General features: G+C 38.9%; 1 protein-coding gene across 4 annotated transcripts in view; it reads left to right on the plus strand.

The window, feature by feature from the left end:
* The window catches only part of LOC127433159 (protocadherin gamma-C5-like), a 72,015-nt gene that overhangs the window by 11,689 nt on the left and 46,000 nt on the right, over positions 1–14,326 (plus strand). For 2 of the 4 annotated variants that reach the window (XM_051684851.1, XM_051684856.1), the window contains exon 1: positions 5,047–7,617. The exons of 1 other annotated variant lie outside the window; for it this stretch is intronic. In XM_051684851.1, the coding sequence (XP_051540811.1) occupies positions 5,188–7,617 (2,430 nt within the window). In that variant the 5' untranslated portion in view covers positions 5,047–5,187. Of the gene's footprint in view, positions 1–5,046; positions 7,618–7,785; positions 7,813–14,326 lie in introns of those variants that run through there. One more of the 4 variants, XM_051684847.1, reaches the window with a different exon arrangement.

Here is a 14,326-nt window from a genome sequence, read left to right on the forward strand (position 1 = left end):
TTTCACAGCGGAGCTCGTCTGTGATCTGGTTAATCATTATTAAAAAAAAAAAAAAAAGACAAAAAAAAATTATGATCCATAGAGTATACATTAATTCGGAATATTCCGCCACACGTGATACGAAGATATTAGAACATGCGCGTCCTTTTCCCGCTATTCTCTTCTGGAAAAAACTAGCTTGCTCCTGCTATTTAATCCACTGCATTGCTCTAACTGTCCACATGCAATTTAACTAAAAAATGATGTCATCTACATTAAAATACGTGCACACAAAATCAGCCTCGAGTGTATCTTAACTTCCTGAAAGATTTATGGGGCTTTCATTGACTTATTCTCATCTTTTAATGTTTGTATGTGTATTTAATATTCGCTGCAAAATGTGTGCTTGACATTTCACAATTGTTTGACACCTCGCGCCTCCAGATTAACATTGTTATATATGCACGGACGAAAACGAAAATGAACATAAACGAAAATTCTGTTTCAGCAGATATTAATGTCAGAAATACAAGGAGAAACCATAGTTAACAAAATATTCAGTTAATGTAGCCGACATATTCAGTTTGATAATAATAATAATAATAATAATAATAATAATAATAAAATAATAATAAAATAGCAAGGCAAATTTTATTTATAGAAACTTAACATTTTAAAGAGGCGTTTTATTTATTTTTGACGCACATCCGGTTTAAGTCCCGCCCACATCTTGATCTATCCGAATACAGATACAGATAATTTTGCCATAGCAACGGATACATATAATGGCTTTGCTGCGCGCGCGCGCACACACACACACACGTTGGTGCAGCTATCATTATGAGGACTCTCCATAGACATAATGATTTTTATACTGTACGAACTATAGATTCTATCCCCTAACCCTACCCCTAAACCTAACCCTCACAAAAAACTTTCTGCATTTTTACATTTTCAAAAAAACATTTAGTATGTTTTTTTAAGCGATTTAAATTATGAGGACACTAGAAAAGTCCTCATAAACCACATTTATAGCATAATACCTTGTAATTACCAGTTTGTAACCTAAAAAGAAGTCCTCGTAAACCACTTAAACCTGTCCACACACACAGGGGCGTAGCACCAAAATTTGGGTCCCAGGCACAGAACTATCTTAGGACCCCCTGACCAATTTGGGTTTGTGGTGGGGATAATATCCAGAATAAACATTTTAGATGGATATTTAACAGTGCTAATTCATAACTTTTTATGTTCAAATGCAAATATTATTTATATCAAGCAATACATTATTATACAAAAATTATACAAAGCCTATTAACAAAATAAATTAACATTTATACATTTATGAGTTTTCTTGTTGGCAAAGTCACCATAACATTTCTGAAATGAGAAGAGTGCCAGTTTGTTCAGTCTATCTTGAGACATTTCTGATCACAGGTAGTTTTAGAAAGTCTTAACTTGCCAACTGATATTTTGGTAACAATGTCCATTTAACTTAAATATAAAATAAATTATTTCATAGCTCATGCTGATAATTATGAAGGGACCTTCTAACATTCTAGGTAACCCTTCTAGATACAATTTGAAAATATTAATTTTACAAATTATACTTTGTCAGATTTTCATCATATTGGTTGCATTTTAGCTTTTGAAAAATTGTCAAATTCATTTCTATTCCATCAACAATGTCTTTAAAAATGCATTTATTATTTTGCATATATATTTGTTACATTTTTATAGTTTACATGCATAAATTGTTCTATTTACAATGATTTACATCGATACTCAGAACACGTGCTAAATCTGTACTGTCTCTTAAAACAGACAACTGCATCTGAGCGCAAAGACAGTTGATTTTGTTCTTCACATATTCTTTTGGTCAAGGACGGATTAAGACCTGAGAGGCCCATGGGCTGGTACATTTTGGAGGCCCCCCATGACGTGACTACGTTCGCCTTTATACGCTACAGGACGCTTGGCAGATTTGGTTGGATTTTTCAGATAGACGGAAAAGTTTGTAGCAATGTCTCACACGGCCAATTATATGTTGTTGTTTTTTTTTTTTTTTTTAATTATGAACCGATCCAAAATCATGCGTTAATAATAGAGATGTGCACGGTATTCAAATACCAAAATCCCTATTCGGTTATTCTGCACGTGTTTAGAGGTCTTCAACCCGATCTGAGTCCGACGGTACCCGACAAACCTTCAGATTTTGGGCCAGGTTCGGGTCAGTTTTTCAAGTAGGCTATAGGGCGAGTTACGGACTGTTCACACCTTAAATAGTGTTTAAATGGTTTTTCTATGTAAACACGCACTTGACGGACGTCTTTGATCGTTGCGCCGCGCTACAACTCAGGACCGTCGCATTTTTTAGACACTGAATTAAGTTTAAAAGAACTTTAATATTTATAAACGCATCTCGAGACACCTGTGTTCTGTTTCATAATGTGTTGCTGCATCAGCGCTGGTGTCACACATCGACATTCTGATGAAGTTCAGGTTGCAAAGAGGATTTAATGTGACTGTTACATATGATTCCAGATTGTTTTTCACCTGGCAAAGTTTCAGCGCTTCTTTCAGTCCTTCAAATAAACGTGCTGCACCTGTGAGACGCAGATTCCTTGAGCGAGCACTCGAGTGCCTGCGCTCGCCCTGCCGTAGTCCAGAACGCATTCGGACGAACAAATGGTATTTCACATTTACGTGGCTTTATAATAGATATATAAAAATAAATAATTTATTTAGAGCTCGGGGCCCTTTGAATTTAGAGGCCCCTTGTCAACGGCCCAATCGGCCTGGTGGTTAATCCGTCCTTGCTTTGGTGGCTTAATGTGAGGAAAATTTCACCTGTACCTCATGGTGTTCTGGAAAAAAAAAAATTACATTTAGGCATCATAGATAAACATCTGATGGTAAATTTTGCACTAAGGTAAAATATGTCAATACAGTAGACGCATGAGGCTGGTTTTGACAGATTAATTGTACACGTCACTTTGTTTACTGTTTAATGAAAATCATGTAATGATGCAGTATAATATTATCAACCACCTGGTGAATATTTTCGTTTTATTTTCACGCCAAAAGCAATTTTTTCTTTTGCGCACACGCGCGCGCGCGCGCACACACACACACACACCGCATGCGAACACATGAGTGTAGCTGCTTGAACTCGCCGCCTGTGTGGCGCTGTCCACCCACCTAGTGCTGAAACGCTCACCTCACAGTGCAGCAGCTCGTATATTTGCTCTCTCCCTCCTCATAGTTGAGTCCTGTTGTTACATTGCCATTTTAAGAAATATAAACGCATTATAGGCTTATAAGTAAAGACTTTTTAAAAAGCCATTTAATATCACATTGATTATATTAAAATGTGGAATTATCTTCAGCCTCTAGCAATAACTACCACACACACACACACCGCAGTGCACACCGCATCTGAACATGAGTGTAGCTGATGGAACTGGTCCTCTGTGTGGCGCTGTTCACCCACTTGGAGCTGAAACGCTCACCTCACACACTGCAGCAGCTCATCTATTTTCTCTCTCTCCCCCTGGTCATGGTTGGATCCTTTGCTGTAGGAGGATCATACAGTCTTGTAAGGATACAAAGTGTGCTTTAACTAGTAATATGAGAATTCGTGTACTTGCACTTTCGTTTTTAGAAGCATTAACACATTTAAGGCTTGTAATTAAAGATTTTTTAAAAGCCATTTACTATCGCATCGATCATATTGAAATGTAAAAATATCTTGAGCCTCCGGCAATAACTACCACACACACACACACCGCAGTGCACACCGCATCTGAACATGAGTGTAGCTGTTGGAACTGGTCCTCTGTGTGGCGCTGTTCACCCACTTGGAGCTGAAACTCTCCCCTCACACACTGCAGCAACTCATCTATTTTCTCTCTCTCTCCCTGCTCATGGTTGGGTCCTTTGTTACAGGAGGATCATACAGTCTTGTACGGATACAAAGGGTGCTTTAACTAGTTATAACTTTTTAGAAACATTAACACATTTTATTATGATTAAGGACTTAAAAAAGACATTGAATATCTTGTGATGTGAAAATATAGAATTATCTTGAGTCTCCAGCAATAACCTCCTCACACACACACCGCTCAAACGCTGCACAAGTACTGCTGCGCTTCTCTCTGTCACCATATGACAGTACCTCATTCTTATTTATGCACACACACGCACACACACACACACACACACACACACAGACACACACACACGTATATATATATATACATGCTGCATTAATCAAGCACACAATCAGCAGAGCAAAATAGCGCTCTGTCTACACCAGACGAGACAAAAGCAAATTGCTAAATGTTCGCTTTGACACGTCCAGTGTAGACCGCCTCAAGGTGTGGTGTTGCGACACGACATCGCTCGCGTGAGATGTAGACAGTGTGTAACATGGATTTATCACAACAACTTATCGCAACGTGTTTTCTTAAGTTGAATCCGTAGGCTAAGTCTGTATGCTGAAATTTACGCTTGTTTTGGTGTTGAATGAAGGCATCGCATAAACATAACTCTTACATATTTTACTGTGTGGAATGAAAAAAAAAAAAAAAAAAAAAAAAGAACGTAAAAACTTAAATACTTCTTTCCCAAAAACAGCAAATTTAAAAAAGACATTTCCAGGTAAGTGTACGGCTTGCAGTTCAGGACGTTTGTGTAATTATTATTATTATTATTATTATTATTATTATTATTATTATTATTTTATATATATACATAACATGGTTACTGATTACATGATTACTAAGACATTGAAATTATTATTATTACTACTACTACTACTACTACTACTACTACTACTACTACAACTACTACCACTACACAATGTATTAAATTGTATGTTTCTAGATAGGTCCTTTGTATCACTGTGTGTGTGTTGTGTCCTAACTCCTACTACCCCTTTAAGATATTTAGCGAACTGGATTGGTTGAAGGGAAATGTTCAGTGTACCAATAAGGTAAAGACTTGGACAAAGAGATCCACTCCCTCCCAAGGCTGTGGCATCTTTCTGAGCTTCGAGCATAGACAACGCTTGAATGAGACATTTTAATGAAAAAGACCCCTAATCTTAAATGGAAATATGTCATCAATGCACTGTTTGGGATTATGCAATCGTTGTAAATATTTTGAAACCATAAGGAGGTTTGGATAAAACGTCAATAGCCAGAGATGATGGAATCGTTATTTTTTCTGAGGAGAATTTGGTGGTGCTGTATCTATATTCTTCTTTGGAGTACAATAGAAGCGCAGATTCGCTACACGATTCCAGAAGAGCTAAAGGAAGGATCTGTGGTCGGAAATATTGCTAAAGATTTGAGTATGGATATATCTAAGATTTTAGATCGTAAACTGCAAATAGCATCTGAGACTGGTAAGCAGTATTTCACTGTGGATGTGGAAAAGGGCGACCTTATTGTGAATGGAAGAATTGATAGAGAGGATTTATGTGGATATAATGTCCCGTGTGTTTTGCCTCTTCAAGCTGTTTTAGAAAATCCTCTTCAGATGCATCGAGTTGAGATTGAAATACAAGATATCAATGACAACACGCCCATTTTTAAATCTAATGAGCGCATACTGAATATACCAGAATCTATTAATTCTGGCGCTAAATTTCTCTTAGAGAGCGCCATTGACTCAGACGTACAATCGAATTCTTTAAAATCATACAGTCTGAGCATTAATGATAATTTTGTTTTAAATGTGAAAACTCAAGATGGTGTCAAAATTCCAGAACTAGTATTGAAACAACCTCTTGATCGAGAAAAACAGGCTGTTCACAAATTAAAATTAACGGCAGCTGACGGAGGCAATCCAGTGCGCACAGGTACATGCGAAATAATAGTTGTGGTTTTGGATAATAATGATAACGCTCCTGAATTTGAAAAACCCTTCTATGAAGCTAATGTTGATGAAAACGAATCAATTCAAAAAGAAGTTTTAAGAGTCAAAGCTATAGATTTGGATGATGGGTTCAATGGGGAAATTGAGTATTTCTTTGCAGACCAAGCATCAGATACGGCATTATTTAATATTAATCAACAAACAGGTGCCATCACAGTTAAGGGAGAATTGGACCATGAAAAAGCAAACTTACATAAATTTGACATAGTTGCAAAGGACAAAGGGAATCCTCAAATGGAGGGCCACTGCAGCGTTAAGATAAAAGTTAATGATGTAAATGACAACGCACCTGACATAATTATTACCTCTCTCTCAAGTCCAATTCCTGAAAATTCCTCTAATGGCACTGTAGTTTCATTAATTAGTACAAAAGATGCAGATTTAGGAGAGAACGGGAAAGCGAAGCTTACGTTAGCTCCTGGCACACCGTTTAGACTAAGTACTACAGTTTCCAATCATTACGCATTGGTCACAAATGGACCCCTGGACAGAGAGACTTTTTTCGAGTATAAAATTAAATTAAACGCAGTTGATGCCGGCTCGCCACCGCAGTCTACTAGTAAAATAGTCACAATAGCCATTTCAGACGTAAATGACAACCCTCCATTGTTCTCTGAGAAGTCATATACAGTTTATTCTAAAGAAAACAGTGGCCATGATTCAATATTGTGCTCAGTCTCCGCCTATGACCCAGACTTGGGCGAAAATGCTAAAATCTCTTACTCCATTTTGGACTCTAAAGTTCAAGACATGTCTGTCTCCTCTTTTATCTACATAAACTCGGAGAACGGGAGTATATTTAGCATGCAATCCTTTGACTATGAGAAAATCAAGGTGTTTCAGATCCACGTGCAGGCTAAAGACCATGGCTCTCCATCTCTGAGTAGCAACACCACTGTTCATGTGTTTATTCTGGACCAGAACGATAATGTCCCCGCTGTCATTTACCCCTCCTCAGTGACAGGATCTGTCTCTCATCAGAGGATGCCCCGTTCTGCTAAAGCAGGACATCTTGTAACTAAAGTAACAGCAGTGGACGCTGACTCGGGTCACAATGCCTGGCTTTTTTACAGGCTCGCGGAGGCCACGGACGCGTCTCTGTTCAATGTGAATTTACATACAGGAGAGGTGAGGACTAAGCGCTCTGTTTCAGAGCAGGATGACTCCTCACAGAGACTGCTGATTGAAATAAAGGATAATGGAGAGCCGGTGCAGTCCACCACAGTCACAGTGGATATACTGATAGAGGATGGGTTTCATGAGCCCATCTCGGAATTTAGTATGAAATCTACCGAAAACAATAAGAAAAGCGGAAAAATCACGTTGTATTTGATCATCTCTTTGGGTACCGTGTCAGTTTTGTCTCTGTTGACATTGTTCGCTTTGATTGTGAAATGTGTTAGAAACACAATTGGCAGTTCACGTTGCTGTGTCAGGCAAACCGATTCTGGATACAAGAACCCCAACAGAAACCTTCAGATCCAGCTCAACACTGACGGGCCCATTAAATATGTGGAGGTTCTGGGAGGAGACATGATGTCTCAGAGTCAGTCTTTTGGGTCCTATCTCTCTCCGATGTCAGAATTCAGTGATTTGACCCTCGTTAAGCCCAACAGCACCACAAACTTCACAGACACGCTAAACGTGCTTGATGCGTCTTTACCAGACAGCGCGTGGACGTTCGAGAGCCAACAGGTGAGTGTACTGAAATATTTTAAGTTAGTAGACTATATTACTTTTATCCTTCTTTCCCATATTTGTATCGTCATCTGAGGAAACAAAACATACGATTACGCACTTTATAATCTTCAAACAGTTTTCTGTTATCATAGTTGTAATTCATATTTTGCTTTCATTTATGAGACTTTAAGGACACGGTACTATTATTTCGTAAGTTATCTTTTTGACTTTTTATTCCATGCTGTGTTGGTATTTGTGTCTAGATTGTGACTTGTATTTTCCCTATTTTGCTGAAGCGCTTGAGTCAACGGTTTGTAATGGGAATTCTGAATGTTCATTTAACGTCTAAGCTCTCTGATTTATTTATTATTGCTGCAATTGTAAGAGGATTGTTGTGAAAATGCACTGAGCAAAAAATAAATAAATAAATAAAAAAAAAATAAAAAAAATTTGTGGTGAAGTAAATATAGCAGAAAAGATTAAGTATTTTCTACATTGAATAAGTTAAAGTGTGAACTTGAAAATATTAAGCAAATTATACATATGTATTTAATTTAAACATGTACAAATTAATGATGTAGCTTATAGGTAAATATTATTTATGAATGGTTGTTATCTTAACAATGCGTCATCGTGTTTGAATCCTAAAGGAGAAAACCTTGTCATATTTATTTGCTAATTTGTGTAAATTTCACAGGTAAATAAAACAAGTAAATTTTACTTACATTTTCGAAGCTAGTGTTTTCAGGGCTTGAAAAACGAATGAGCTTGCATAGTTGATTTACATCAATTTTATTGTTGTTTTTGTTGCTACGTTTGGTAATTTCTTGTTTTGTGAAGTCTGAAGTTCATTTTATACTCAAAATTACCGGATCACAATCAAAAAGATTCTGTTGATTGTTACCGTCATCGTGTTTTATGCACAAGGTGCTTTTTTCCATGTGTCATGTGATTAAGTACTTTAAAAAAAGGCATTGAAATGCCAGTATACATTTAAAAGCGTGGCTTAATTCAGCGCTATATTAATTGCTTGAGTAAAATGTACAAACAAAAAGTGTGCAAGGTTTACTTGCAATAGAGTATTGCAAAGTGAACTCTACTTGATTAAAGTACTAAGTAAGCCTTTACTTGAAAATATGTTCTGTTAAATTTACCAACAATTTCTACGTGGAAACTGTTTTCTATGTTTGTTTGTTTTTTAAGTAAACCTCACCCTAAACTGTCTTTATTGTGTTTCTTATATGATAGCTATTATGTGTTTAACTGCATTGAAATCTATAATTGTGAAGGAATAGCCCTTGATCAGCATGCCTGATACCCTGTCGCTGAGCAATATGATGGTGCTGTAATTGTTTTGCTCACTTTCTTTCTCTTTACACTCAGTGGCGTTTTACCTCCCAGACAGTAGTGTAGTCTAGGGCATACGTAAACATATGCCGTACACCTACCCATCTTTCTTAGGATTTTGCGTATGCCCATCTAAAATAGGTGATGATACGTATGGCCGCCAGAACAACGAGTATGCTTTTGACCTGGAACATTTTAAATCTACTAACGCGATGCCGCAGCACCGTTGTGTGAATGTGTATTTATTTATTTATTTATTTATTTTTTAAGTGGAGAGGCGGGAACGCAACTGATGGCACTAGCAAGACAGACAGTCAGACTAAGCTGATCCACCAATCAGAATATTCATTTCAGACGCTATTGGATATTTGCTAACCAATCATATTTTCCGTTTCAGTAAGGGGCGGGACATTTTCAGCTTCTAACGCTGATGAGCAAGCTTCTCTAGAGTACGGAACCAACTGTGCAGTGTGTATGACCTCAAGAGGTGCATTACTGATTGATAATAGATGCTTTAGCCACCTTGTTAGAGCATTCACTTCCCATGCCGGAGACGCCGATTCGATTCCCGAACAGAGCTGGTAGAACAGTAGTAACACACATAAATAACTTTAACTTATGCAGTTAAACTTTGTGAAAATTTAGCATGTTACTGCACCTGTGCTAGTTTTTTATGCTCTTTGCAGATGTTGGACAACTGTGTCCTGTACTTATATAGTCAAATTTCTTTCTTTCTCTTTTTTTTTTTTTTTTTTTTGCCTTTTACTGCTATGGGTGGTGCCTTTTTCTAGGAAAACAATTTCAATATACACAAAAAAGCACATTATTTTACACAAATAAAACAAATAACCATTAATTTTTATAAGCTTTATTTGGTAATACCAGACTGTCAGGGTCCTGTCACTCTGTCAGTCTGGGTTTTTGTCTGAAGGGGACCGTGAAACTATTGTCCAGTGTCTGGTGTTTCTGGTCGGTCTTGTTTCATGTCTGGAACATGGTGTCTGGATCCTGACCCTTCTGTCTGGTTCGGTTTTGGTGTTGGGATCCGGACACTCATGTTCCATGTCTTGTCCTGTATTGGCGTGAGTGCATTGCGGCTGTCATCTTCGTGGTAATAATCTATGTCTGTCTCTCGTGACCGCAGACGTGCGTTACGCTCGCTTTGTGCTGCGCGCCCGGGTTGCAAGCTGTCTTCATGTTGTGCTGAGGTTCAGTCACTTCGGTCTGAGGTGTCGGTTGTGTGTGTGTGGCCGAACTCTTGCACAAATGGGAGCTCAGACTCGCTATACCATACCAGAAGAACTACAAGAAGGGTCAGTCATTAGAAATATTGCTAAGGATCTTGGTTTTAAAATCACAGATGTCGCAAACCGCAAGTTAAGGATAGCATCTGAGAACAGCAGGCAATATTTCAGTGTTGATTCGGGGAAGGGTGAGTTGTTCGTGAACAGCAGAATCAACAGAGAAAGTCTGTGCCATCAAAGCTTTAGCTGCATTTTGCCCTTACAGGTTGTCATAGAAAATCCGTTACAGTTGCATCGAGTGGAGATAGAAATACAAGATATAAATGACAACGCTCCGATTTTTCACACACCAGATGGTATTTTGGAAATAGCTGAATATGTCACTCCGGGTAACAGATTTCCGCTTGAAAGTGCCGAGGATTTAGATGTTGGGAGGAATAGTTTGAAGTCTTATTGGTTTAGCAATAATGAATGCTTCATATTAAATGTGAAAACTCTCAGTGATGGTAGAAAAGTTCCAGAGCTTGTAGTTGATAAGCCACTGGATAGAGAGAAACAGTCTGTCCACAAACTAAATTTAACTGCTGTAGATGGCGGTGAACCAGTCAAATCTGGGACTACTTTAATACAGATTATTGTTCTAGATAGTAATGATAATGCTCCAAAATTTTACTTGCCAACATACAAAGCATCCTTACGGGAAGGTGCGCCCATTGGTTCAAATGTGTTAGCTGTAAAGGCCACGGATTTAGATGAAGGTGACAATGGGGTGATACAATATTTTTTAGGTGTGCACACATCCAACCTTGTCAAAAAAACTTTTGCTTTAAAACCTGACAAGGGAGAAATCACAGTTATTGGAAATATTGACTACAAGGCAACTAAATCATACAGATTTGACATTAGTGCTAAAGACAAAGGAAATCCAGAACTAGTGGGTCATTCATCAGTTTAGATAGACATCACTGATGAAAATGACAACCTTCCAGAGATTATTTTAACATCATTACCAAACCCTGTGCCAGAAAACACCTCTGTCAGAACAGTTGTAGCTTTAATTAAACCTATGGATTTAGATTCAGGTGTTAATGGCAGAATAAACGTAAACATATCCCATAGTTTCCCATTTAACTTGAAACTGTCCTTTGATAATCATTATTCTCTAGTAATAGACTCATCTTTAGATTGTGAGGTCAATGCTGAATATAAAATACAAATAGTAGCCATTGACTCTGGTGTACCATCTTTAAAGACAGTAAAGACTGAAAATGTTAAAGTGCTTGATGTGAATGACAACCAACCAGTATACTCACAGTCTACATATAACATTTACATAAAGGAAAATAACCAGGCGGGTGCTTCATTGTTTTCTGTATCTGCATCTGATATTGATCAAGATAAGAACGCAAGACTCACAAACTCATTTCTGGATTCAAGTACAAATCAAGTTCCAGCATCATCATATTTTTATATAAATTCTGAGAATGGAACAATTTACAGCATGAGTGCATTTGATTATGAGAAAGTGAAACTGTGTAGTGTTATAGTTCAGGCTAAAAACCATGGCTCTCCATCTCTGAGCAGCAACGCCACAGTTCATGTATTTATTCTGGACCAGAACGATAATGTCAGAATCAGAATGAGCTTTATTGCCAAGTATGCTTACACATACAAGGAATTTGTCTTGGTGACAGGAGATTCCAGTACACAACAATATAAAACAGCAACAAGACTTTTAAAAAATAATTAAAAAATGGATTAAAAAAAAAAAATATATATATATATATATGTGTGTGTGTGTGTGTGTGTGTGTATGTATGTGTATGTATATGTATGTATGTATTTATGTATGTATATGTGTATATATGTGTATGTGTGTATATGTATGTGTGTGTACTGTTCCTGTGCCTGACGGTTCAGGAGCTCAGAGCTCTGAAGTGTTGGCCAGAAGGCAACAATTCAAAAAGGTAGTGGACAGGGTGAGTGGGGTCCAGAGTGATTTTTCCAGGCTTTTTCCTCACTCTGGAAGTGTATAGTTCTTGAAGGGAGGGCAGGGGGCAAACAATAATCCTCTCAGCAGTCCGAACTGTCCTTTGTAGTCTTCTGATATCCGATTTCATAGCTGAACCAAACCAGACTGTTATAGAAGTGCAGAGGACAGACTTAATGACTGCTGAGTAGAACTGTATCAGCAGCACCTGTGGCAGGTTGAACTTCCTCAACTGACGAAGGAAGTACAACCTCTGCTGGGCCTTTTTCACAATGGAGTCAATGTGGGTCTCCTACTTCAGGTCCTGTGAGATGGTAGTGCCCAGGAACCTGAATGACTCCACTGCTGCCACAGTGCTCTTTAGAATGGTGATGGGGGACATCTCCACCGTTTTGAGCGTGTTCAGCTCAAGGTTGTTTTGACTGCACCAGACAGCCAGCTGTTTAACCTCCCTTCTGTATGCAGACTCATCGTCATCTCGGATGAGGCCGATGACAGTGGTGTCATATGCAATTGGTGGACAGTGGTGTCATATGCTTGACAGAGGGGTCCTTGGTGATGCAGTCGTTGGTGTAGAGGGAGTAGTGGGGAGAGAACACATCCCTGGGGGGCACCAGTGCTGATTGTACAGGTGCTGGAAGTGAATTTCCCCTGTCTCACAAGCTGCTGCCTGTCCGTCAGAAAGCTGGTAATCCACTGACAGATAGACGTGGGAACAGAGAGTTGGTGTAATTTAGTCCGGAGAATAGCTGGGATGATGGTGTTGAAAGCTGAACTGAAGTCCACAAAAAGGATCCTTGCATATGTCCCTGGTCTGTCCAGATGTTGCAGGATATGATGCAATCCCACGTTGACTGCATCATCCACAGACCTGTTTGCTCGATAAGCAAATTGAAGGGGATCTAGAAAGGGTCCAGTGATGTCCTTCAGGTGGGCCAACACCAGTCTCTCAAATTACTTCATGACCACAGACGTCAGGGCGACAGTTCTGTAGTCATTAAGTACTGTGATTTTTGGTTTCTTTGGGACAAGAATGATGATTGAGCGTTTCACACTGCTCCAGTGATCTATTGAAAATTAGTGTGAAGATGGGGGCCAGCTGGTTAGCACAGGATCTAAGACATGCAGGTGAAATGCCATCTGGGCCCTGTGCCTTCCTTATCTTTTGTTTTCAAAAGCCACGGCACACATCATCTTCACAGATCTTAAGTGCAGGTTGAGTAGCAGGAGGGGGGAGGAGGGGAGCTGCAGGAGGTGTTGGTGTTTGTGTGAAGTGAAGGTCAGAGTGGGTGTGGGGTGTGAGATTGGGCCTTTCAAATCTACAGTAGAACACATTCAGGTCATCAGCCAGTTGTTGGTCCAACACAGTGTTGGGGGTAGGAGTCCTGTAATTCGTAAGTTGTTTTGTGCCACTCCACACTGATGCAGGGTCGTTAGCTGAAAACTTGTTTTTCAGCTTCTCAGATTATCTTCTTTTAGCCACTCTGATTGCCTTATTCAGTGTGTTCCTGGCCTGATTGTACAAGACTTTATCCCCACCTCTGTAAGCATCCTCTTTGGCCTGACGAAGATGCCTGAGTTCTGCTGTAAACTATGGTTTGTCGTTGTTAAATGTTAAATAAGTCCTAGTAGGGATGCACATATCCTCACAGATATGTCCGGCTGTTATTTACCCCTCAACATCCATGGGGGTCTATTTTTCATCAGAGGATGCCCCGTTCTGCTAAAGCAGGGCATCTTGTAACTAACGGGCTGTTTACATGACAACGTTTTCAACTAAACTAAACTTTTTATGCGTTTTGGCCATTCATTTACATGACAATGGCGTTTTGGGGTCTGAAAATGCAAACTATTGAAAACGGGTTTCAAAGTGCAAGTTTTTGAAAATGATGCCGTTATCGTCTCCATGTAAACATACAAAAACACGAATTTGTGACAACGATGATGTCATGCGCACGTGTATTACGTGTTCAGTCTATAGGCATGTGCGCGAGTACTTCAAAACAATGTGCGAGACATTCAACACTACAATGGCGGACTACAGGACTGTGTTTGTGCTGCTCAAGATTTTGAGTTAAATGACACTTCTCCAGCAAAGTGTAGATTTACTACATCACTACTATGACCAGTGATCGCCATCTTC

The sequence above is a fragment of the Myxocyprinus asiaticus genome, chromosome 43 (genome assembly GCF_019703515.2).
Source record: "Myxocyprinus asiaticus isolate MX2 ecotype Aquarium Trade chromosome 43, UBuf_Myxa_2, whole genome shotgun sequence".
NCBI classification, from domain to species: domain Eukaryota; kingdom Metazoa; phylum Chordata; class Actinopteri; order Cypriniformes; family Catostomidae; genus Myxocyprinus; species Myxocyprinus asiaticus.